Source organism: Anarrhichthys ocellatus, unplaced genomic scaffold (genome assembly GCF_004355925.1).
Source record: "Anarrhichthys ocellatus isolate YVR2014 unplaced genomic scaffold, GSC_Weel_1.0 scaffold20, whole genome shotgun sequence".
NCBI classification, from domain to species: domain Eukaryota; kingdom Metazoa; phylum Chordata; class Actinopteri; order Perciformes; family Anarhichadidae; genus Anarrhichthys; species Anarrhichthys ocellatus.
In genome coordinates this window covers 6,309,794-6,336,324 of record NW_022280050.1, presented here as the reverse complement: position 1 = coordinate 6,336,324, position 26,531 = coordinate 6,309,794, and the positions used below count along the sequence as shown (strand labels likewise).

Below are 26,531 nucleotides of genomic sequence, written 5' to 3'. Positions count from 1 at the left end.
TGACGTAGCCGGGCTAGGACAGGATGGTGTCGTCTTTTTAACATGAGTTTCACCCTCAAACTTACTCTCTACACTGACCACAGCTTGCTAACAGCGGTGGGAAACGTTAATAAACTTCCAGCCTTCACGGTCCTCAAGATCTTCCATCATCATGTTCTCCTACATGTTTCAATAACAGTAATTACAGCTGCCACTGTTCTGGATAGAGTGATAAGTCAAGTCAAATAAAACTGATAATACAGATTCTGCAGTGATTAACACTTTAATGAAAATGTACAGTACAAATCAAGCATCAGCACAACAGATATTCCCATCAACAGTTCAGCGTTACGCTTCCCGTTAGGAGCACAGTGCCTGATAAACACAGGCGGCAGCAGCAGGATAACCTCCACCTGCCATTACACTGAAGAAGAAATCTCAGCCGCTGATTATTTTTGAAACAGTATCATATAATCAGCGTGTCCTGGTGCAGGTCGAATGAAGTACATTTCAAAGATGAGCGACACAAAGGTTAATTCCATGTCATTCCGCGTAGAGTATCGCACTTCTGAGCAGAAAATGCAGGCCATAACTCTATTGCCACTCCAGTGGCACCTTCAACGATTCCTACTTAACAGTGGAAGGCAGAAAATGAGCCAAAGAGACTGGAGCAGAGCGAGAATGTGCTTTAACAGGATAAAATGATTTACAGGTATGAGATTCCCATTAGAGTGTGCTAATTGTTTCCACACCATTAGTGACAGTTATCTAATGAAGGATATTTAACCAGGCGCTGTAGTATATCACACAGTTCCTCTCGGTGTAGAAGTGAGAGGCAGTGGACCCCAGAGCCTATGCCCTTTCCACCTGCACCACCTCAGCGGCATGCAGATCATCGGGACATTTCTGCACAACGTCCCAACTAAAGCAAACCTTTTGTGTGTTTTATTTTTTACATTTACACTTTCATCAGATTTACAGAACTTGTAAAAACACAAGCATTAATTTGCAACAAGAAAAAAAAAAAAAAAAAAAAGACAAAAGCTGTAACATTTAAAACAATGTAAGAATACAGTAGATCATGCCCGATTCATCTATGATCTCGTGCTATGGGAATATATACATCATGTGTCTTAAAACATTTAAGATCCACGGGAATGTTCGGACAACAATCAAGTATGAGACATCTTCCTAAAAATTTGTTTTGGGCCACCTTAGCATACGATCAACCAGTCTTAATATAAAAACTCTTTAGAACAGGCAGGAAAACAACAACAAAGCAAGCGTCAGGCTGGAGAGAACTGGCAGCATGGCCCTGCTCCAGATGTCAGTCAATGCTAAAAACAGTAGGTGAAATTTCACAAACAGGAACAACATTTAGCATTATGTTATAATGCTTGAAACACCATGAATGTTTGGACTGGTAGGAATTATCACAGCGCATGTCAGTCAGGTTCAGGATCAGCTCGTTCCTCCACATCTCACTCGCCTCTCTCTTCCATCTTCTTTTTCAAGCTGCAGTGAACATAAAATGAGTCTCGGTGTTAAAACACAGACAGTCAAGTCTAAATAAAACACACTTCAAATTTCGCAAATGCTCCGGTCACCTTTTCAGGTAGGCGTGCACATTGTCAAATCCATGATATTTTGCCAGGTACACCAACACTCCTGTAGCACAGCGACCGTCTCTGGCCCGACAGAAGCTGCAGTTACAGATCCCTCTGCATGGCGGGCACTGCCACTCCTACCACGAACAACGATTAAGAAGTCAGTCAGACCTGCCCAACACACTCATGAGAACACAACCTCGTAGGTTTTAGGTACTCACCGGATCCAGCAGAGCGTCACGGACCTCCTCTCCGTACCGGTTACGAAGACAAGGGCCGCAGAACTGACCCCTGACCCCGACACACTCTGGGTTACGGCAGTTGGTTTTGGTGTCGATTGTTTTCTGGCGGCACTGGTGGCAAGTGGATCCCTGGAAAATTAAAAAAAAAAAAAAAAGGAGGAGAGAAGTCTTCAGGCAAAGAGCTCAATAAGCAAATGCAGCAAATCAAATCTTTTGCAGTGAATGCAGGACCTACAGTGGAGCTGTTGTAGACTTTCTCCCGCACGTTGTTGCAGATGCCCCGCAGCTCCGTCTCTGTGATGTCGTCCACAGGCCGCACCACGTGAGGGATGGCCTTCACGCCGTTGAAGGAACGGCGGCGGGGCTGCGCATGAAATAAAATTCAGTTAATGCCCGTACTGTTCATTAAGACGATTTGACGCAATGTAAAAAGGCGGTTTGTGAGGCGACTCACTGGCTCATCGACTTCCTCGAAGTAGCGGCTTTTGCGAACCAGGCTGAAGCTGTCCTCGGGCTCTTCTTCTGGAGTCGGGCTGGGGGGTCCGTCCACCTGCGTGCGGGACCGCGTGTGGGGGCGAGACAAACGCTCGGAGATTCTCCGAAGAGTTCTAGGAGTTCCCGCTGACCACCGAGGTGCCTGTCGAGGCTGAATAAGACAAAAATGGTACCGATTAATATAGAGCACTGATAATCTAACGTGTCAAATATTTATGGTCAGGTTTAATTACCGTAGTAGATGCAGACATTGCCCTCCGTCCTGGGAAAAGTCCGGGTACTTTGTTGAGCTCTGACATGAGCTTCGCCAGCTAAAAAAAATAAATAAATAAAAAAAATATGCATAAAACATGAATGAAAGAGTAAAAATGGAGGCTGTTGAGGTCAAAGTTCAGTTCATAACACCAGATAATGAGAGTAATTAATGTGAAATAAATAGAGCAAACTGTACCATTGCTTTGTTCTCCTTGATATTCAGGGCTCTCTTGTCGATGAAGTTCTCCTCCCCCTCAGAGTCGGAGTCCTGTACTTCACTTTGAGCGAGTGGTTCGGATGCATGCCTCTTCTTGCCCGTCTTCTTGGTGGGGAATGTCATGGCCACCTTCAGGATGGTGGGCCTGCGGCCACGTCTCACAGGTTCAGAGTCTACTTTCTGAAAGAAAATACAATTAATAACTAGGACCAAACTCTGTCTGAGGAGGTTCTGAAATATGTTCCAGTTTTAGAAAACGTACCATGGCTTTCATCTGGCTGTTGATCACACTCTCCTCAAACCCGCTACATGTGTCCTCCTCCGATGAAGCCTTAAACATCTTTGGTTTCTCCGTAGTCGTCCTCCTCGTCAGTCTTAAGCCACTCCTCTAAACACAGACACATTCTTTAGTTGCAGATGGTGTTGCAAAAAAAACACACGCTCACCACCATGTTATTAAGGAAGACTTAGATATTGTATCGTTACCGTGTTTGCAAAGCCTCCATCAGAGCCAAAGCTGTCACAACTGTCATCAGAGGAAGAAGAAGACGACGTCTCGGGAACCAGAGGGACGCTGCGGAAGCTCCTCAAACTCATCCTGGTAGACGGAGGGTGGGCGGCAAGTTTCTGTAGATCATACCAAGCAAGTTTAGGAAACAGCTACCAAAGTGCACAGGAAGGCCCCTGTGTCTGCAGACATGCCACCTGAGAATACCAGCCCTGATACGGATACCACCGACCTCTGAGGACAGCAAAGCGTCTAATCAGGCCGAGTTACAAATACCAACTTCTGACTCAACATCTACAGAGCTGACTGTGTGATCTCACTTGCTGGACTTCAAATGATTTATGAGAGGAATGAGTAATGATTGCTTTTACTATTGATTATTTTAACATTTAAAGAAATGCCTTATGCCAAAGTTCTCACATTCAAACTGCTTGTTTTGTCCAAAACCCCAAATAATTCTGTCATAGAAGGAAAAAAAACAGCAAAAATCTTAATGTTGGCCGCAACCAGTTAATTTTTAACTTAAGTAGATTACTTAATTGTTAAAATGTTTACATATACATTTGACGTCAATGGACTGATCAACACTAATGTTTCAGATCAAACTGTCACATAGTTTTGCACATGGGACACACCCCTGTTGGTTAAACCTGGTCAAATGTAAGCATGTAGTAGTAACTGGCTCATGTATATTTCAATACAACTGACTTGGACTTTAGTCGTTGTAAATTAAAGTTACCTCCTTCTAAACTTGTTTTAAGTTAACTTCTCTGCCCCTTTAATAGTGACCCTTAACTGTTACAAAGTGGTCCTAACGGGATGTTTTATTATAAAGAAGACTATAAAGTAGTATTAACACTAACGGATCAAATGGAGAAGAACGTTAGGCAGCTTTTCTTACCTTGGAGCGGGTGGCTGGCATTTTTTCTTTGAATACTAGTCGCACACAAACAGAGACACAGAAGTGAACAGTGTAGCAGCTCTGCAGTGAACAATACGGATCCTGCAGCTGCACGCTGATCAAGATGTTCGTTTCCCGCGCCACCGGAAGGTCCTGGAAGATGCATAAAATGTAGTCGCGTAGTTTGACGGAGTAACACACGTTATAAAAGACACGAGAGGTCAAATTCATAACTAATCTCCGTTATCAAGATTTAAAAATAAGTTTGGATGTTTATTTACGTCACAAACGTATTACTTTCTGATGCATTAAGCGGAAGAGAGCGGTGGGTCTTCCATGTGCTTTGCCGTGGCGCGAGTTTTTTTATTTGTGAATTTGCATTCAAGGCGGGTAAAATGTTGAGCTCTGTCCAACTGTAACTTTTGAGGAGGCTAAGGTTAACCTGCTGAGGTACATCAGTCACTCTCACGTTATAGCAGACAGGACCTAGACATGAAGCATATGACTCTTTGATGAGACTTATTAAAAGAGGAATATTCTAGTTACACTTTATGAGGGTTTAGAGTTTATAAAGGAATTGAAGGAGGGAGATATATTGGCAGAGGAAACAGGGAGATACGGGAATTCAATTTACTAAAGCTGAGTAAAAGTGGCTAATAATAAAAGATAGCACTGACTGGCAACAACGCTGAGATAAGGCAAAAAAACTGGGTGACACAAACAACAGGAAGTGGATATGAATGATTGAAGCATGAACATAACAAGACTGGGGTGTGGCTAGCAGACCTAATATAACTTTGCATATCTGGGTTTATGAAGTTTACCTCTACCTTATAATATATATTATATCCAATACTATATCATATTATATAATTGTGTTAATATCTTATACTCTGTTAGTACATTATTCACTATAGTATACCCTTATTATATTTCTACATTAAAACAGACACACAAAAAGTCTCATCACTTAATCATATTATATTTTAGTCTGGTGTACGCTGTTTGTATACATATTACATCCCGCCACTGTTACATTTGCCTTGTAATTATGTATTTAATGCTCTTGTAATAGTTAATTTTTTTGTCTTCTATTCTTATTCTAGTTTTGTATACCTCTTATTATTTTTTCACTATTTATCTGTACTTATTTCTGTCCTTGTGCTGCTGCAATAACCAAATTTCCCCATTGGGTATCAATAAAGGCGTTTCTCATCTTATTGCATGTGATCATTGTCACACAGTGGAATCAGAAGATCGTGTTATATTTCTGTACCAAAAAATCAAAAATAAAGAGGCAACTGAGAAATAATGGATTTGAACAAATGAACCCTTTATCTTGGGTAAAGGTGTCATAAAAGTTTATTTGATTACTTGAGAGAAACCGGGCTAATAAATAATTATTTTAAAACATTGCCATGCATCACTACCGTTCGCCATCTGCTTTTTAATGGAAGGAAGAAAATGAAGAACAAGGAGTGAATTTTCCATTTGTTTTAATAACAATACATCATTTATATTAACCTGACAGGAGCCAGTTTGTTTTATGATAAAAGCTTATGTTCATACATATATACATCCGATCATAGGCATCAGTGTGATTCTCTTAAAACAAGCAGTTCATTTTCAGCATATAAGCAGACATAATTCAGATAAAACCTTTTGAGAGCATGACATGTTAGGAAGCTGTCAGTTCATGTGTGGCCCACATTAAGTTCTTCCACCAGAGCCACGCCCTCCCCTGCCCCCTCTCTTCTGTCGACCTCTGACTTGTTTATTGTCCTGACGCGGTAATCTTTTCTGTCGCTCCACTGTGATCCACCCTCCGTCGCTGGCTTTGGCCCCCTCTTTTCCCTCACTAGGGTTTTCTGTCACAGACAATATACCTGGTATCTTGGAGGGGCGGTTCTGTGGTGTGACACTGTAACTGTTGGACCGTGGCCTCCCTGGCTGGCGCGAGGTTTTGCTAGTTTTATTATGAACATAGTTACCTCTGGTATTGGTCCATGCATTCCCCCTACCCTGCTCCCTTCCCACAGTTAATGTGTTGCCAAAGTAAAGGTTTCTGCGGCGGTCATGCACTGCTCCAGCACTGAGTGGGCGCTCTCGCTCCCTCTCTGAGGCGCTCTCTGACGTGGTGCTGGAAGGGCTGCTGCCCTTTGACCCGAGATGGAGCGAGGAGAGTTTGGCCGACAGGCTGGTAGTTGGCGAGGAGCTGCGAGAGTCAATCCAACTAGATACATGGGCGCGGTTTGGAGAGCGGCGCACAGCTGCAGCATAAGACTGGCTTTCATGTGCAGACAGGAACTGAGGCAGAGTGCAGGCGTCAGACCTAGTCAGAGTAGCAGTAGTCTGCTGGGATTTCTGGGTCTTTAACTGCCTCTGCCTTACGTTGTACATCCATGTGGTATCAATATCTAAAAAGGAAGATGTGCATTAATTAAATTCAGGGGACAGTCTGTGTTTAACACCGATACATTTGTGATATCTTCAAATGAGGAATTTCAACAATCTTTATTTGTCCCGCAGTGAAAACTGTTGCTCTGGCACTTTTGAGGTCAATACAGTAATAAATAAAACAAATACCAGAGTAAGACTTGTCCGTGGGGCTCAAGTTGATGTTAGCTGGAGTTGTTTGGATGGCCAGCTCCACAGTCTTGATCTCGTCTTGATTACCACTGTGACTCCACGTCACTGGACAGCTGTGTCTGGTAGACTTTGGTGACTTGACATCATCCTAAAGTCAAAAGACAGGAAGAGAATACATATAATATATTTAGATTAAAAAATACAGTATGTTTACTTGATGCTCGGGGTTCTGTGATTGCATTTGATGCATTTTCAAATTCATATTTCAAATGGCTGATATAGTGTATTTGCTTTGTTCTGTGAGGTGCCTCTCACCTCATAATTGACTGTGTAGTCAACTTTATGGTTCGGCTGTAGTCCAACGATCCATTTGTCCATCACAAAAGGTGGCTGCATTGCAAAGATTTTAGTTCATTAAAGAATCTGGCAATACAACAATCTTAGAGGTATAATGCAAACAGTTAGGTCAGAAACAAAGAGAGCATTCAGTATTGATTAATACATGAGTGGTCATGTCATTTGTAACTTGTTCAGCAAATGTGTTTCTGACGACACCTTAGTCATCCGCAGGATTTCCACATCTTGTCGGTTGACATTAAAGATGACATCTTTGATGTAGGTTACTGCAATATCATCTCCATCAAGTTCCAGGTACATCTTCCATTTGCAGTCCTTTAAAGAAAATAGGATGAGTTGAACATTTTCTTTTGTGACACCAATATCTCTGTTACTGTACAGCTGCAATAAAATCTGATTTAAAAAAAAAAACGACAATGGTGAGATAATGGGCGTCTGGTCTGGTGCACTCACAAACAACACCTGATTGTATGTAAAAGTTTCTAATTGCAGTAGAACTTGGTAACTCTTGTATATAAACCAACAGCACAACCTAGAGGTAGTTTGATGGTAGTGGCCACAAAGCCACTTACTGTGGGGAGGACAGAAATATTACATATCGAAAAACGGGAAATTGTATATAATGCAATTTGTGTAATATATGATTTCGAAACACGTTATTTAGAGAATGGATTTTAATCAAAATCAATACTAATGTCTCAACATTGTAGGGAAAATTCTATAAGAGAGAAACAGAAATAAATGAGGCGGTAGCAAATATTTTGATGTAGACATTGTCAATTCTTTGTCAAACACTAGATGTTGTTATTCTCGGTGGGATCCAGGATAATTTCTTGGAGCAGGAATCAGGTCGATTTTAGGTGATAAGGGTGAAGGTTTTTCCTCATGACTTGCTGCATGCGGCACACATCAAATCCTCACTAGGAGGCACGAATCTGAACAATTCCCCAGACCTCTTCTCCTGCATACTGAATGCTGACGAAGCAGTAATGATTCCGCCAATCCCCTAAAGCCGACCACGAAGCCACAGGTCACCGCTTAACCACACAGGGTTCATGGCACAGGCCAATCCATTGTGTAGTGATCACAGAGAAAGACATCAGAGGAGTGGCACTAACACACTCGTCTGAGGAGCCTTCGCCCTCTCCTGCATCGTCCCCAGGGGCTGGAAACGGCTCAAAGGGGAAGCTTCAGCAAGCCTCTGGCTCAGAAACACACCAGTGGCCCCCGTGCTGGCCTGTTGTCGGCACTGGACGGTCGCACCGGGGCTTCCAGGTCCATGCTAGTCTAATCACTCCAGCAGAAACAATGTCTGGTAATGATGCCTAGGACCCGAGTGCGTCTAATGACAACTCATACATAATTCAGCACCTTTCACTTGGCTGCACGGTGATATCCTCATTAGTAGGGGACCCTCAGTGGCTGTCAGATGGTGGCCGCACAATCGCGGGCCCTCATTTTGCCTTTGAGAAGTGCAGCTGCTTCCATGACATCGCCAGCAAAGAGGGGCGAAGAAAAAAAATGCAGTACGGGTTTGTTTTATTTAGTGCAAAAATCCTTCCAGTTTGTAAAAACAAGGCTGACACGGAACCTGACACCAGGCAGGGGAAAATAATTAGCTCTCATTTTCTCAGCCTCCTGTTTCCTTCTCCCTGCTGTGTTTTCTACCCACTAAACCACCACATGTCAGAAGAAATGGGAGGCAATTAGCAGGCTCGTTTCAGCCCTGCCGAACACACTGAAAGAGGACTATTTATGATGGGACAATGAACAGCTGAAAGATTAAATAACGTTTGCCTTTTAAAAAGAAAATGACTTCTGGCTAAATGGGCTATTTTTGATTAAATTCAAACAGCAAGTGAAGAGCCATCCTTTCTCCACAGTTTGAGACCCTAACAAAGGGCTGTGAGCAAGTCGAGGTGGATGTGGTACATGGCTGAGAATGAAATGTTTATTCGTCTGGTTTTATGCATGTCTAGTGATGCCTTCAATGGTCAGCATAACAGCCATCATCATGAATCCTCAGAACAAACAGCTTCAGTACAAGGCGGCTGATTCAATCACGGCAAACACATTATTCTGTACATCTATTTACAAAGGAACAATATTACAAAACCTATTAAAGATGTTAAAAATTAATAATCAAAGTAGTTACAACATTTTTTTGTGGTTGTCCTTTATTTCTTTTTGGTTGTCCTTTACAGAGCGAATGATGAACTGCATCTGATGCTCACAGCTGCAGAATATGTTGGTGCAGTCAGTGTGTGTGTGTGTGTGTGTGCTGCACTATGAACTTACAGATTTCCCAGTTCCTGGTTTCCAGTGGTACCCAAACACCAGCTCCAGATTTACAGATTTACCCATCTTAACCTCCTTTCCCAGCTCATCCTGGGGGGGAAAAAAAGTGGAGTTTAGGCACCAAATATGCACAGAGAGCCCCCCCCCCCACAAAAAAAACCCCCAACTCTTCCTAAAGATAAAGAAGAAAGGTTTATACCTTCAACAGAGGTGGGAAGTGGACCATTCCGAGGTAATCATTCGTTAGCTTTTCAATTTCACCCTGCCGAAGAGAAAATGTGAGATTCACTGTAATTCCAATATATATGAGCATAAAACTCATCCTGTAAATGACGAATGGATTAAAAGAAATAAGAGAGTTGTGGTTAATGGCTAACTGTGCCTTGCCTTAAGGTGCATAGCGTGACCTTTGGATTTGACCCCCATGTCCCTCATGTCGTTTTCTGTGAGCAACAGCAACCTCTTTCCAGTGATGTGATTATCTTTAAACAGGTCAGCATACAGCTGCATGCCCCATGTACCCTTCTCTGAGATAGAAAAGGACACGCCCAGATTTTAAACAACAGATTACAAATAAAGAGTCCGAAGATGCCAAAGTTGAACTAAAGATAGAGTGCATGAACAAACCTGCACCGAATATTTGCTGCATCCAGAAATACTGAAAGAATAAAATGGTAATAGATTATTTTTAATAGCAATGGTGTGTGGAAATCTAAAATAATATCTTAGTTATGAGGTTAGTAATGATACTGACCACATGCTCTTCTGTCCAAGTACAGATGTCAAAGTGTGGCAGCAACTGCATAAAAACAAAAGACAAACAGAAGTAACAGCAATAGAACATGGATGGATACAGACAGTATAACATGTGTATTCATGACAGGCAGACGTTTAAATAAAAATCACCAGACTTAAGTAAATGTTATTAAAATGGAAAATAGACATGTTTTCCATGTCTGTGAAGCCATTACTTTTCCGGTTATTGTGCTGTGGGATGAAGACGACTTGCCTCTAATGGTCTATATCAAACTGAAATGTCCATCTGACTGATCTAACGTGATCTGTTTGAATGATAAATCATTTATTGCTCATTAAATGTAATCAGGCAGAAACTTGCCAGCCAAAATAAAGATTTCATCATTGTGATCACGAGACTGGTGTGTAATGACAGAAATAATGCAATGGAAAATTGGAGGAAAGATGACTAAATGAATGAGTAATCCCCCATTCACTGTCTTCTTCCCACGACATCTGATAAACAGCTCAGATTATGAGCTGAATGCCGGTCTCAATAGACAGTCGCTGCCATACATTTCAGTGCAGCCCGCCCGCCTCACAAAGCCACTCAGCACTGCAGCGTTTTCCGCCTCCTCCAGTGCTGCGGTTCGGAAGTAAACAGATTCAGAAGCATTCTGCCGCTGCCAAAGTCTCATTGGAGTGACTTAACATCACTTTTCAAGCAGCGTATTATATTTCACAAATGTGCTGCCATGATTCTTTCTCCGAGGACTATCTCAAATTCAAAATGGGGCGCACAGTTTTTGTGTTTATGACATGTGTGTGGAATCTGTAGGAAAAAAAAAAAAAAAAAGACTTTGGCTTAGTTCACACAATCCTGCCCCCATGTGGACTAAGTGGATGATGAGCAACCAGACCATGAACACTGGGAGTTACAAAGTTAACATCACAAGAAACAGCTCAACATGAATGCCCAGTGAAGCAATATATTTTACAATCTTATTAAAATGCTATCAGTCACGCTCTGTTCTGTCTTCTATCATAAAGGGTTTGGTAATAATAGTGGCAATACAACATCATTCTCATGAAACAGATCAGCAGAGAGTTGAAAGAAACTGATTTATTGACAGAACGGTGAAGGATGCAGGAAAATAAGTCACATCAAGAAGCTGCTGCTTGCATGATTTTGGTGAAAAGCTCAAGAAGATTATTAACAAGTGTGGAGGCTGAATGTTTCTGAAGTGTCTGGATTTCACACAGGGAAATGTATATATTGGTAGGAGTCTGTGTTAATTGTTATGTCTAGTCTAGTGTGTATAGAGCTTGAAGGCACAAGAGTACAGCCGATGTTTGAATATTAGCTCACGGCAGGATGCTAACAAGCAACAACACAGGAATGCAGAGGATTACATCCTCATGAGACTGACTGATGATAACAAGTGAATGGGACAATTTAATGTGCTATGCTCAAGGAAGCATGTCCTTCCCCCAGATGAAGCCTAATACCTACTTGAACACTAATGCTAATACGATTTTCTCTACTGTAAAGTGCAGGTCTTGAGGCGAATATTCAGTTAGACCGTATGGTGAGATTCTGTATGAAAAATGTGTCAACAGAAGGAAATGATTCTATTAAAATCTACATTTTGTAAAATCCGTGACTTCTGAATCAAGCCTTTTAGCGCAGAAACGTTGTTATATATAATTCCCTATTTCTTAATGTTTGTAAATCTTTTAAGGCCTAAGCAAGAAGCCTGTCTTGAAAAGTAAAATGTGACATGAGCAACGAAGCTGACAGTCATACAGCCACATCCTTCTCCTGCTGTTTTGAACCGTGGGTCAGTCAGAGGAAAAAAAACATGTAGTTTCTCATCCTGGTAAGAGACTGCGTCTCAACAACTGCACTCCAACACATCCAGAACAAATTGGCCAATCTTAATGTCAGCAAAATGTCATTTCATCATAAAAGCCTGGCCCTCTCTAAGCAACTGGCTCATGTGGCTCTTTCTTCACAGCATGGCACTATACATCCAGTACATTAGACATACGGTAAATGACATCCATAATATACATAGGTGGAAAGCTCTACAAGTATTCTGAAATACCTTTCTGTGCTAGATTGAGTGATTTCTGAACACAACTTGAACAAAGCAGAAGAAATATTAAGTCAATGTATGTGTTCTGGTGTTTCTCATGATTATTGAAATGATCAAAATAATCATGACTTAACAAGTAATTAATCGCCAAATATTGCTTCCACAAAACCAATAAAGCGTCAAGTGAGATTACAGTAATTGATAGATGCAGCCGTGGAGACGCAGAGCGTCGGAGACATTTATTCACTGTCGTCAGACCAAGTGAAGTGTCCCATTCCCAGAGTCATGTTGACTTTGTGTCCTTCTCTGACACAGCTCGACACGGAGGAGTTCTGCCTGGCCTGCATGTTGACCTGCATGCCCGAGTGCAGGATAGGCCGGCCAAAGTCCAAGGAAAACATGTCCTCAAAGCCCTTCGTCATGGACTGCAGATTCACCGCCTCGTTACTGGAGGTTGTGATCTGACATGACATCTGTGAACTGTTTGATTCCTCCGTCTTAGACTGATAGAATGACTTAGCGCTTATCTTTTTAGCCACAGGTAAGAGGAGCTGAAAGGCAGAGAGACGGGTGGAGAAAGGAGGGACACAGGGGTGAAGGAAAAGAAGAGAGGATAGAAAAGAAAGGGAAGTAAGTAATCAGTTTCAAAACACAAGTGTAAATAAGAAAAGTGGACAATCTTAACCCCAACCCAAGAAGAAAAGTAGATGGTAAAAGAAAGTTAACAGAACAAAAGAATAAGTGGAGGATAGGAAACGATAGGAAACACAGGAAGAGATTTCAGTGTACTTGATCCAAAGGTGTTCAAGTTATCTATACTCTACACTACTGTGGCATTCCGTCACACACGGTTTTGAGAAAGCAAACACGTTCTGTCCACAGAAACACAAAGTGCAAACAAGAATAAACAAAACATAATCTGTTGTGTCTTTTGCATGCAAATACTGCAATGCAAGGAAACGAACCGGCAAAACAGCAACGCCGTGAACTGCAAGTTCCGCAACGCTCACAATTCAATATGAATTCTGGTAAGTGCAGCATTCACTCTGTGCAATCATGATGCAAATGTGCTTGTTGGGCAACCATGCACTACACTTTACATAACTGAAGTACTGCCAATAATACACACTGCCCATGATGTACCTTATTCCACACTTTTTTATTTTCATTCCACATGCTTTCCCATTTCCATGTCACCCCCAGAGGGAGATCAGAAGGAGTCTGTCCCTCTCGCAATGGGATTGAGGAAACTAGCATGTGAACAGCAGTGTGAACGTGAGGTGCTGCTGCTGTGACCACTCGACAGCTGGTGGCGGCTGTCCTGCGGGTGAAGGTGGACCAAGGTGGAGAGGACATAATGAGCAACTCACCGGGCTGTTGGACTGTTCAATGAGTTTGTGCTCCCACATCTTTAGACGGCGTTCTCGCTCCTTCAGCTCCTGCTCTTTGGTACTCAGGTCTCTCTCCAGCTTCTTAAGTCTCTCAAGCGTAGCTTCAATCTCACACCTGCAATAAACAGAAACAGAACAATGTCAACAGTTTACCAAATATCTCCTCATTGAATATCGGAAAACAAACACTTTTTTCAAATGTTAAAGACTGGCATGATTTCATATTTTTCTTTTTGTCAGGAGTAAATAGGGATTTTGTTGTAGACTATTTTTAGCTGCGGATTAATACACAATTGGTGCCCTACTTTTTTTTAGCAGGGTGTGTTACATGTGGGATTGACTCAGTAAACTACAGTGCTTGTGATAATTGAAATGAAGGAGTTTCCACCCGTAAAAATCCAGGTTTACCTTCTTGTTTTAACTTAATTAGCCGTAAGGTTAACTGACGTGCCATATTTGTAAGGCTCCGTGGTTTTATTGCTGGATTATTCTATTAAATGTGTTTATTTGGCATCTTTGGAAGCTTAAGAATTCCCACTAGAATTTGAAATGAAGTTATGTGGGTTTGGCACAGAGCAGTTGTATGTAATGAGTAACTCACTGGCAGTTCAGTGTGGCTTAAAGGTTAAAGAGCTCTCACCTTAAGTTCTGGTCATTTCGTTGGATTTGTTGACAGTAAGAAATGATTAAATATCACCAGCCTTCTCCAGTGTGAAGAATAATTACATGAATACCAGTTAGAGTAGAGTACCATGGCAGTAAGCAGTAGCACTAAAGCAAAATGAAGTAAAACTGTAAAAAGCACGAGTGATCCCCTGCAGTCAGAAGGTGATTCGGCTGTGTCTAAAGCTTCGGATGCCAAGGACGGGACAATGTCTCATGTGGGGGAAGTTTGTTTTGCCCAGCAGGTGGGGCTGCACAGTGTGTCGTGGAAATCCACGCTGAGCTTTCAGCCCAACAAAAACTTGGTTCTCACACTCTCTCTCTCTGTTCATAAACACATGTAGCAGGAAAGCCCATCCTGACTCCTCCCAGTCCTCCGGTTCCTCCACCCCGACGCTTCCCACTTCAAACAATTTCCACTCTTGCTCAACTTCCCAAACAATTTGTTCTCTTGCCTCTTGTTCACTTTCCTGGAAAACATTTTGTCTTTGCACATCGTCCTGTACGCTGCAGAATGTCTAATCCAGAAAAGACTTTCTTCCTATTCTGTCCAAACTAGTCTGATACAGAGTGTAACAAGAGGCATCTGTTTAGTGTTACATGATATTTAACTTACGTGACTCAGTCTATATTTAGTTCTTAAGACAAATAATTAGATCACAAAATTCAAGTTCTAATTTCAGATGTCATAAGACATAGCAATCGTTGAATTAAACCAGCTGCTTTTGACCATTACACCATTTGATGGTGAATCTGTCACCAAACAAAGAGTGTCAGGTTAAAGTAGGGACTCTCCCCTTTAAGGGGAAGGTGTTTTAATTGGCTATAAGAGCAGCTTAACAGTGTACATGAAAATGAAGTGACGATCGATGTGTGCATAAATGCAGCCACACAGTGCTGCTAGTAGGCAGTAGACTTTTAGTCTTCTTATACCGACATAAAAGCATATATGGCCAACATAATATCTCACTGCCCTACCTCCAGCTCTGATCACCCACAAGCCAGCTAAGCTTATAGTATCAAACCTCTTGAGCTACAACAAATGCATCTTTCTGTTTCACACATTCTCAGTTTCTGTTTTCCAGCAGCGAGTTTCACTCCAACCTGCTGCACCTGCAGATGGCTGCCTGGACATGATGCCACCAGCACAACTTCTGAAGAAAAACCTCAGAGCACAGACAAGCCCCGCAGAGAGGCAGACAGAGAATAAAGTAACAGCTGAGACTCAGGCTGTGCTGAACATCACCAAACCTCCAGCTGCTCATACAACCCAATTAAACACTTCTACTTGAAAAAGATGGTGATTATTTTTAGGGCCTTATGGGTAAAGAGAGGAAGTATATCCAGATGGATGATTCTGTGGAGGTTTTCAGCCCTTTATGTAGCTATCAGTGTAATTATTAAAGATCTATATGCACGATCTCAAGTCCTTTTTTGTATTCCACGGCCCCCATCAGCTACATTTCCACATCACTCTTTGAAAACAGTCGCACATTTCCTTAGGCTGAGGCAGTATATCGGTGAAAAAGAGAGTTATAAATACATTTACTGGGCCTGGGAGAATGGCTGATCACATTACCTCCATTCAGCCTTGTTGTGAAGGAAAGAGTTGCACTGTTGAGGAAGTTGGCTGTCATTCGACATGGACTCCAAAGTCAAGAGGATCTGCTTGAACATTGGCCTTCCCTGGAATCAACATATAAACATTTGCTCTGTATGATTCAAATGAAAGCATACATATGTTGTCAATTTGCATAATGTAACTTAGTGTACCACTCACTTTAGATTCTGCTGCCCAGCAGTTCCTCATGAGCTCAGCAAAGCTGGCAGGACAGCCACTCGGGATGGTTAACCTCTGAAACACACACAGTCAGATGTAGGATGAGCTGAAGGGCTGCTGATTTGCAGGAATTGTTTGACATTTAGGAATTCATGCTTATTCACTTTCTTGCTGAGAGTTAAAGCTGAGCCAAGCTAACCATCTGCTGGCAGTGGCTTCATAACGCTTCAGCCTCTTGGCGATAATGATTCCCCGTGTTCCAAGGGTCACTATACTGTATACGGTACATACACATAATCGCACACTAGAGTACCTCGTTTTTCTCCACCACGAGCCAGGCCACTTGTAAACCTTCCAGACCTTTGAAGGGTATCTCACGGGTGAGCATTTCCCAAAGAACCTGTCACGGAAGTAAAGAGCCAAGGTCAGCAAACAAACAAAGTTATAACACTGTGAAATAATATGCATAGACGTATGTGTATGCTCAGGCAACATACACACATCTATGAATCTTTTGTTTTGCCCCAGTGGGTTTCACAGAAAAAATATTGCATGAATAATAAATATTGCAGAGCAAATAAGTAGCTTTTAACATTTTCTGTTGTGTGTTTGTAGACAAATAAACATTTAAAACACTTTTCTGTCTTTCTTGAAGACCAAATGCAACATACAAATTAGACAAAGGAAATATTCTTAGATTTAAGAGTGATTCTTTAATTCTTAGATGATTGAAGGCTGAAATGACGTCTGAAGTGCAATAACAGCACTCCCTTGATCATGTAGGTGCTTCTCAGGTGGTATTCAACAGTGTCAGGTATTCAACCTGAGTCGATGTCTTTAAAAAAGGAGATTTAAGAAAAGGTGGAGAGACATTTATTAAACAGCCAAGGGCTCTACTGTACTCTACATTTCTATATTGCTACACTTGCCAGCTGCCTCTCATTAGATGTATGTATTTTGCTATAGAAATCAGCTCCTCAGAAGAGTGTCAGTGCGGGAAGACTGCATACTTACTGTAAATCTGCAATTATTTTTGCTTTACCTCTGACACAGAAAGCACTCGTTGCAATCATAAACATTGACTGTTCAGCATGTAACATCCTGCCTACTGTATATCTGAGGAAACGTACTTTTAAGGTTTTGCATCAGAGATTTACTCTTGCATAATAGGAACTGCAAAAAAACCTTTTTTTGAGCTGTTAACTGGTTTCCATTTTGAAATTACTTCCAAAAGTCTTTAGACAGCAAATTCAGCAAGTTCAGGACGAGTTTCAGGAAGAAGAAAGACAGGCTTCACTTCTGCAAAGGTCAAAATAAATTTGATTGTCCACTTAAGCAGAGAAAGAAATGCAGAAATAAAAATATCAGTGGGACTGGTTGACTGACAGTTGCTTTTTTACAAGAATATCGGCAACTGTCCTATACACTCTGTGTGTTCAAATACCCATACTACCATAATTAACATGGAGGAAAAAGATTTAGTATGTCCCCAATACATGGTACGTAAAATGCTGTATGACCGGTCTATCTTGTTGCATTTTTTCATTATGCAAGCCAGCATGCTTTTTTTGGCTATTCTGACCCATAATTCTCTGTGCAGCGGATAAATGAGCAAAAGGCTCAAAGTTCAAGGTGCAATGGTATGAGGAAGTAATATGTCCCAATTGAATGCTTACTGGATGCAACAGTACATACTTTGTAAGGGCGGCTGCAGTATAAACTAAAAGCATGTGATTTAGAACACAGTGAACATGTCAGTCAGATGTCTGCTGACTGGTACTCTGAAGAAGGCAACATGTGACAAAACAATGATCTACAGAATTGGAAACTTAAAAATGACATCACTTGTGAGAGTGGTGCTTTCCCCTCCTTTCCTTTCCTGTCACTCACCACACCGTAGGAGAAAGTGTCACACGTCTCAGACACAGGCAGACTCTGGATCACCTCCGGAGCCATCCAGGGAAACGTGCCCACCAAGGACATGTGCGTTGTGTGGGTCAGGAACTTGGATGCCCCAAAATCACAAATCTGAAGTGACAAAAAACAAAATTACGATTATCATGGCATCTAAATGCTGTTCTGTAATCACATCATTAAGGCCTGGACACAATTGCTTGTTTTCATCACTGCAATTTGGCACAATATGCTCTTGTCTCATGATACATTAGATACAAAAGAGGCTTCAAAAACTGTTTGGAGCTACTAAATAGTTTTCCATAATATACTACCTCTCTTTCAAGAGTTTTATTTAATCTCCTTTCTAATAATCTCGTCTACAGTGAAGCGCACCAGGAATGCTGGTTCTTGTAAATGCTAAGTTAGTCACTGCCCTCTTGTGTCCACATACTGAAGGTAAATAACATACCAGTATTTAATGCTCATATTCCTTTTAAATTCTGAGATAAAAGTTGAAACATGCAGTTAACCAGACAGTATCACCTCATCAGTGCAGCAAAATGTATCTGAGATGAAACTCAACAGAGTATAAGTCATAATGAAAACCAACCTTGAGAGACTTGTCTGCCGACACAACAACTGCAAGAGAAAATAGAAAGTCAATAAAACTTTGTATTCACTTTAGAATATGTAACATTCATGTATGTATACAAATTAATATTGGTTTGGACACCAAAATATTCTAGAAATTAAATCCTTTACCATTCCTGGACTTCAGGTCTCTGTGGATCACCTTAACGGGGGCCTCTGAATGTAAATAGTGCATTCCTAAAGCGGAAATAAAGAGACGTTTTTCAGAGGCAGGCCACTGGAAACACTCTATACACTGGTGACTCTGATCACTGAATCAGGAGAAAATCATGCTTGTTTTATCCGGTTTGTAATACTGTATGTGTGGAGTAGTAATGAGGGAGACCTACGATACCTTGAGTAGAAACGCATACTATTAGGAATTCACTCATGAGCAAAATCAAGACTCATTGACTTGTATTTATATTGCTAAGTAAAAGTACACCTAGAGTGCCAGCACACACTTAAGCACACACACATTGGTTATCAGTGTGAATATCAATCATGACTGCAACAAATGATGACTTGAGTCAAAAAAAAGTTCAGCATTTCTTCTTGACTTGTAAAACTTCTTAATACTTTCACAGCTGATAAATGAACATAGTGCTGCTATTTAACGATCTGTTTTAGGTCTTTGATGTGATATATAATGCAATGTTGTGATTCTTACAGAAACTGACTTTAATAGGACTACAAAACCTGCCTTGTCTTTTAAATCACTTTAAAAAAAACGACTTATTTGCACATATCACAGTTTTATTACAACTGCTTTCTATGAAAAAGAAGTTAAGGTCCCTCAAAACATACCGTACCAGCCTCCTTAAGTTCTACAATTAAGTGTATAAAAACTTTAACTGCTGTCTTTGTCATATTTTATTTATCATAATAAAACCACTGCCAGCAACTAATGATTATTATCATTTTTGATTAATCTGTTGATTATTTTCTCGATTCATCGATTGGTTGTTTGGTCTATAAAATGTCATAAAATGGTGAAAAGTGTTGATCAGTGTTTTCTGAAGCCCAAGATGACATCGTACAATGTCTTGTTTTGTCCAAAACTCAAAGACATTCAGCTCACTGTCACAGAGGAGTATAGAAACCAGAAAATATTCACATTTTAAGAAGCTGTAATCAGAGAATTTTTACTTTTTTTCTTAAACAGACTTTTTTTAGGTTTTCAATTAATTGATTAATACAAAGACGCTGTTATTGGCAAGCACAAGCTGTTAGTTACTTATACAATCAAGGAGATAAAATAATTGGCACATTTACCTCTGGCGATCTCTGCAGCCCATGTCATGATCTGCCCCATGTCCATTTCCTCACTCTCAGCACTGGACAGGTAATCATACAACGATCCACCACTTGCATACTCTGTGGAGAAATGTGATCATGTTTGAGTTTGTTTTATTGGAAGTGACTGACTTGTGATGGTGAAATGTCTTATAGTGAAAAACTCTTGTCTTCAGGCGTTGCATTGTACATATTAGTGCAGTATGTGAGAGCATTATGGGAATAGAGATTTCGCCAGAGAACTCCTGGAAGCCTGCTGACTGTGTCTTGTTTACAGATTGCTCCTGTCACTGACCTGTTGCTGCATATGACCTCAATTTATCACGGTGTAAATGAACACTGCTCCCATAGAAGCCCACATGTTATCAACTCTCTAAAACACAAATAATCTGCTCTGTTTTCTAAAGTTGAATAGGCTTCGAATGTGGCACTTCTTATGAGTCTTGACAACCATGTAGCCTTTTGCAAAATCCCCCCTCACAAAAGCTCTCCAAGACATACAGATATCTGTAGACAGAGACCTCGTGAGGTGTAGTACCTGAATGAAGATAAACAAGCACCATCATACCAGATAAAACAGCAGGAAACCTGTGTTTGTGCATAATAACCCAATCATGTTTCAACACAGTGTAAACATGCATTGGCGCCAAGGCAGGAGTCTAATTAACAATCATAAAATACACAGATGCTTTTTGTGTTTTTTACAAGTCTGGATTGCTTTTTGCGTTTGCATTTGTGGCAAAAGCTGTCTGACAGCAGATGTATAAATAAGCTCACCTGAGTTCTCCTGTGTGTGCAAGTGAAGACTTGTCTGCTTCTGCACTTTACTGTAATACGATCCTCCACATTCCGTGAATAACGTGGCTACCTGAGGCTCTGTTGTACTTCTTTTAATCAGTTTGTGTGCAACAACAAACAACCTTGCACATCTCACAGGTAAATGTACCTTTACCCTAAAACAATAACTGACCTTAATTTATTAGGTTCATGAGGTCGTTGAGTGACAGATATTGTTCAACTCACGCAGGTGAACAGAGACAAACAGGTTTCTCAAATAGGTTGTAGATATTGGCTGCAGAAAGAGGGAACTGCCTGGCCTGATGCTGTGTGTCAACAGACAGAGGACATTTATAACAGAGCTGATGAATGTGGACATGACACGGTCAGGATGGCAATAAACATTTTTTTCCTGGATCTGCTGCTAATTAGATTGTGCTTTGACAAATAGACACATCAATCAGCGACTTGACAAACAAAACCTCTCTCTATCACAGCTGCAAAACACTATAGAGGCTGCTGAGGTGTCGTGAGTTTTTCGTTAATGTTCTTCTTATACAGTTCTCTCACACACAGCTATTACATAGAAAAGCGTGGTTTGCATAACATTTAACTGAAGTGCAGACACTGATTTCACTCTGCTCACGATAATCACAATCTTCTCCTGCAGGACATGGAGCTATGTGAACGTAAGATGGGAAACTCTATAGAGGCAGCAGTTGCTTAACGTTGTTACAGTGTCATATTGTACGAGGTGAGGTTTCATAATTCTGTCTCTTCTACCACTCTCCATTCCACAAGAAAAGGACATGATAGTCATCAGTAAAAATGATATCAGCATGAGGATGGACATTTAAAAACAGAAATCTAAGGTCACGGAAGTTATGGAGTTCACTTGAGATGACTTTTAGTTATGCTGACAATGGATGTGTCACACAAGGAAAACATTCAGTGGGTTTGATGCGAGGAAAAAATGATTTCCTGAAGTAGAAAACAGTTTAATTTCAAGTAAAGACTCAATAAAAATCAATAAATATAACACTTGATATGATCCCAGTTTTTGTGCTGCTATTAATTGATACAATTAATTCATTTCAAGTGTTTTTATTGGTTTGTTGTTTTTATTGTTTATTATTGTCTTATAGTCTTAACTTATTGCCTCTTCTGACTCATTGTCTTATTTTTTAGTGTGGTAATTTTAACTGTAGCTACATGTCAACTTTCCCTTTATGGGACAAGAGAGAACAAAGATTTACCTGCCATGACTTGACATGTATTCTTTATTCATTTACAGTTTTAATTTATTGTGGACTTTTAATTTGAGCACTTCCATTTAATAAAAATGCTCTCCAATAACACTCCTAAATCCCAGTCTCAACTCTGTTGCCAACCTAGCCGGACAGCTAATATAAATCAAATTAAATTAATTAAAGTTCATGGTATATTCACTCAGTAAAAGTGTGTAGTTTTACTTGTACAGCAGATACTTTTAGCGATATTTAACAGTATGTAGGTTACTGTTGGACGCTGTTAGAAATGCAAAATAGACAAACAAATGCAGAGCTATGGCGTCTTTGTAAAGGTAAATAAAGAAAAGTAGAACCACAATCTCTCAGTGTTTATGATTCGCCCTCTCACCCTCCAAATCCAGCCATGTTTTAAAGCAAGATAACTTGTACTCTTTATTATCACTATGATTTTTGATTGCATCTAGCTCTTGGGCTGAAGGAGTTTTAATGCATTTAGTATGGGGTACTTTAGACTGAAGATTTTTTCAATAAATGTAATGTAACAACACCCCTGGTTGTGGAGAAGAAACAGTTTACTGTATTAGATAACACACCATGATTTAGTAAGGACAAATGTGAACTATGGGCTCTTTTATTTATCAGTGGCATTGACTGCCGGAACAAAGAATCTCTTATGTGATTAATCTGCGCTGTGGGATGTTGTCCACATGATGAAAGGAGGTGGTACTCCCTGTTCAGGATGTGAGTGAGGGGTGCTACAACTTTCACTGACAGGGTGTTTAACTTTTTCCTGGAAGAAGAGCAATGTTTGTGGTCAAGATATGGCAATTATATGACTTGAGTCACATTCATGCAACTGCAAATTAAATCTCAATTCCACATCGTGCTTAAGTTATTAATTGATTAGTCAATTGATAGAAAACCAATTGCCAACAATTTAGAAAAATCATTAATTGTCAAGCCAAATTTATGAAGCAAGATTTGCTGTTTCACGTTTGCTGTTTGCAGCTTCTGAAATGTGTGCATTTGTTGATTTACATGCTTGTAAATTGAATATCTTTCTGCAGTTGGTCAGACGAAATAAGTCATTTGAAAACCTTGTCTCAGGCTAAGCATGGACCGCCCGCTCTACCAGGTTAGCTAACTGAGCTCCTTGCACTTTTGCCTTTTAGCCGTATGTCTATAGATGCAAATCCCTTGTATGTGCTCACACTTATTTGCCCATTAAAGCTGATTCTGAGAAGACTTGGTTTAAAATACAATACAACTTAAATGACATCTCCACAGTAAAGTGAAAAGTTTGTGCAGAGGCATTGTGGGCCCCTTGCAACACAAGGTTTATTCTTCTCAGCCTATAACCTCAACACAAAAGAAAGGGGCACACAACGACTGTATCAATGTGTGCACATACCCGAACCCTCTGGCATTCACTAATGTTTCTATAGAAACCTCTGCACCATTCAGTGTTGAGCAAACTGCAACTGATGCAAACAGATTCAGTTGCTGTGTTTGCTATCGTGATGTAGCCAAGCAGCTGTGGTGCACACTGATCATCATTGAGACATACTGTATTTATGACACGGCCGATGTGAAGGCTTTGAAATATCTTACCTGTGACGATTCCGTAGTTGGGAGCCTCAACAATCGCGCCATAAAACTGGATGATGTTACGGTGGCTGAGGACGCTGAGGATTTCAGCCTAAAACAATAAACATAGGACAACATAGCTGGGTATTTTTGATGCTAATGCGATACAAGTGTCTGAACATCTTTATTTCAGGGTCTAAAGAAACAGGAGTCTGCAGCCGTGCTAGTGGCCTGTGGCGCTTTGAGCTAAATGCTAACGTCAGCATGCTAAGTTTAATGTTCACCGTGTTAACTGTCTTAGTTTAGCGTGTTAGCATTTGGTAATTAGCACTAAACTAAACACAATGGAGGCTGATGGGAATTAGTTTGGCAGGTATTTGTCATAAACCAAAGTACTGGACAAACATTCATGAATGTTTTTACCAAGAAATGACATAGCAATCTATCATATCACTGGTCATTTCACTGAAACACCCAAATATCAACCTCTTGGTGGCGCGATAGAAAAAGTCAGTGTATCAACAAAGTCAGTAACATTCAACCACTTCGGACCTTGAATGTTTTACACGGAAATCCATAAAGATGTCTGTGAAACTATTCCTTGAATGAACAGAAACTTGACAAAACCAATTTATTTAATTGTAGCCAAACACTGTAATTAAATGAACAATTGGTTCAATGTGAAAGGATTACATTATAATTTTCACTGAACAATTATCTCCCCAACACTTGACTGAAGTTGAATGGATATCTGTGATCTTTTACAATTTCAAAAAAAGGAAACCATGAATCGCTTTCTGAACATCCCATCACAGGCCAAATATAATACAATTTCCATGACACGATTTCAAAGATAGTTCTTTTTTGTCTGTAAGACAATGAGCCTGAGCTTTCAAAGAGATCTCAGCAACGGTCCCTGCTGTAATGGGGCCAAATACATTCTTTCATTTGGCAATACTGTTTCTTTCCCTGCATATTTCTGAGAGTGGGGGTGTATAATGACCATGAGTGATGGGTACAGAAGTAGCCACATCCCCTACATGGGGTAGCAATTAAAATGAGTATTATACTGACAATTAAAAAGTATATGAAAAGCCCAGGCAATTATGACTCCTACCTCGTTTTCAATCTTGAGCAGTTTCTTCACTGCCACCTCTTTATCCTGGGAGATCCACCTGGCTCGGTACACACTCCCGAAGCTGCCGCCGCCACAGTTCTCGTAGAAGTGGATGTCATTGAACGTGATTTGCACGAAGGAGGCGCTTGGAGACAACATCTCATCTCATCGGCACCAAGAGTGCTTCTGTGGAGGGGTCACAATGAAGGAAGGAAGGAAGGAAGTTCACTCAACAGAGTCCTGTAAAACAAAAGGACTCCTGCTGTACAAGACGCTTCAAAGAATAGCTTCACTCTGAAATACACAGGTTTGATGAGACTCCAACATGACCTGGAAAAGGGGGCAGCTGTGGCTGATTCTGCATGTCGTGTCAGTGTGAAAGCCCTGGTTTTAGCTCTGTCATTCACAGACCATCTCTTTTCTCTGCTCCACACACACTCCTCATCATCAGTATCAGTAAAGCAATGAGCTCAGGGTCCAGACTCTGCTTGTATAAGGACGATGGCATGCCTGGTATGCTGTGGTCATGCAGCCAAAGTCACACACTGTTCCAGCAGGGTCTACGGTGTTCGGTACAAGTAAGGCCACAAAAAGAGAGCGAGAAAATGGACTGTCTCTGAGTGTTTCAAGACAAAACCATAGAGAAAAACCGCATGTTCTCTAAGGCCATACATCCACTATACCATGTCAGGGTTAGAAATGTGATGCTCCCAAACTAGAGTCCACACACATTGATTATCGCATCCTTTTGTTTGTCTGTAAGAGCATAAAAGCATCTTGTAAAAGACATAATTCCATCATTACAGGAAATTGTAGTTCTGTTATTGTTCATAGGTTTCCCATTTCAAGCTGAGCAATTATGGCTTTTAAAAGGCTGTTACCTGGGTATTCATTGGGATTGCTATCCATCACAGCGGGAAATGCCTCCATTGTCACAAAGGGGGGCCATTGCGCTCTGCTGATTTACTTGTATGCATGCTATACTTAGACTCACAGCAATCTGCTCAGTGGACCAGCCCACTGTATTGTCGTCCACTCAAGAAGCCAGGGTTACTGGGATATGGTAGCACTCCTTATCTCCTTCCTGCCTGTTCTCACTTAATAGCAAACACTGCAACAATAACGGCCTGATAGCCATATGTCAAGTCGTTACTCTAATCAAAAATAAATGAAAAATAAATCGCACAAAGCAAGCAGATAGGAGGGTGACCTGTCAACTTTTAGATGTTACACCCAAAACAGTCTGCAGCGGTGATTTTCTAATCCCAGACACATATTGATATCACAATCTTAAATAGTTATCAATGATCTTACAGTGCATGGTATTGATCATGCTCTGAGTGGCTTAGATTATTGTGGTAGTTTACACTACATAGCTCTCTAAAGACATGATGCACTGCAAATATGTCTCAATAGTCAAACTTGAAAAAGCCAAGGGCATAGTTTACTGTATCAACAATTGGGAGAGTGGAAAATATTTTCCTATAAATATCAGTATTATTACGACTGTACGTGTTATTGTTTTACAGAAGCCCTTTACAAACACTGCTTTAAGTTTCACACTCAACAATTCAAAACCAAAAGTAAACCTGCACAAGTATGTGTAGCCTACTGTAGATTATGAACCAGCCTACTGCTCATACTCACATGGACACCAGTCAGCCAACATCTGAATACTGTATCCAACTTTTACACTCCGACATTATTAACATACATACCAACATCAAGTGGGAAGCTTTCGTCCCCCGCGTAGCTCGTCGAGGTGCACGTTGCAAACGTTCAGTAAGACAACCGGAGAAGTTAAGTGTTCCGGGAAATCTCATGTGACGATTTTCTAATGTCTGTCCTCACCCCGAGGTGGT

At 40.8% G+C, this 26,531-nt stretch overlaps 2 protein-coding genes across 4 annotated transcripts; both read right to left on the bottom strand.

Annotated features, from left to right (window-relative positions):
* Positions 1-273: 273 nt before the first annotated feature.
* cdca7a (cell division cycle associated 7a) lies at positions 274-4,282 on the bottom strand. Its single transcript, XM_031858643.1, has 10 exons — positions 4,205-4,282; positions 3,282-3,422; positions 3,058-3,183; positions 2,775-2,975; positions 2,557-2,634; positions 2,283-2,474; positions 2,064-2,192; positions 1,808-1,957; positions 1,587-1,723; positions 274-1,494 (listed from the first exon to the last, which is right to left on the bottom strand). Exons 1-10 carry the CDS (start codon positions 4,223-4,225, stop codon positions 1,461-1,463), a joined length of 1,209 nt encoding a protein of 402 aa, XP_031714503.1. The 5' UTR covers positions 4,226-4,282; the 3' UTR covers positions 274-1,460.
* A 1,404-nt stretch (positions 4,283-5,686) lies between these two features.
* Positions 5,687-26,531, bottom strand: map3k20a (mitogen-activated protein kinase kinase kinase 20a). 3 transcript variants are annotated; one of them, XM_031858536.1, is made up of 20 exons: positions 26,388-26,531; positions 24,670-24,909; positions 23,577-23,664; positions 19,918-20,019; positions 18,775-18,840; positions 18,623-18,651; positions 18,007-18,144; positions 16,430-16,516; positions 16,117-16,191; positions 15,916-16,022; positions 13,653-13,788; positions 10,203-10,247; positions 10,076-10,106; positions 9,836-9,975; positions 9,648-9,710; positions 9,449-9,538; positions 7,349-7,465; positions 7,109-7,183; positions 6,791-6,941; positions 5,687-6,621 (listed from the first exon to the last, which is right to left on the bottom strand). In XM_031858536.1, the coding sequence occupies exons 2-20, from the start codon at positions 24,826-24,828 to the stop codon at positions 5,915-5,917; spliced, it is 2,406 nt and encodes an 801-aa protein (XP_031714396.1). In that variant the 5' UTR covers positions 24,829-24,909; positions 26,388-26,531; the 3' UTR covers positions 5,687-5,914. The 3 variants fall into 3 exon arrangements, with proteins under 3 accessions (XP_031714396.1, XP_031714395.1, XP_031714397.1); XM_031858535.1 differs by having other exon boundaries at positions 24,670-24,855; XM_031858537.1 differs by lacking the exons at positions 5,687-6,621; positions 6,791-6,941; positions 7,109-7,183; ... (4 more) ...; positions 10,076-10,106; positions 10,203-10,247 and adding an exon at positions 10,257-12,833 and having other exon boundaries at positions 24,670-24,855.

Bases quoted from the DNA above. Each gene is read 5' to 3' on its own strand.
- map3k20a (XM_031858536.1), bottom strand. From the start codon at position 24,828: ATGTTGTCTCCAAGCGCCTCCTTCGTGCAAATCACGTTCAATGACATC. The intron at 10,248-13,652 runs GTGAGTTGCTCA...GTTTTTATGCAG, and splicing joins TTGAACAGTCCAACAGCCCG to TTGCTGCCACACTTTGACAT. The intron at 9,711-9,835 runs GCAAGGCACAGT...TCTCTTCGGCAG, and splicing joins GTCACGCTATGCACCTTAAG to GGTGAAATTGAAAAGCTAAC.
- cdca7a (XM_031858643.1), bottom strand. From the start codon at position 4,225: ATGCCAGCCACCCGCTCCAAG. The intron at 3,423-4,204 runs GTAAGAAAAGCT...TATGATCTACAG, and splicing joins TGCCAGCCACCCGCTCCAAG to AAACTTGCCGCCCACCCTCC. The intron at 2,976-3,057 runs GTACGTTTTCTA...ATTTTCTTTCAG, and splicing joins ACAGCCAGATGAAAGCCATG to AAAGTAGACTCTGAACCTGT.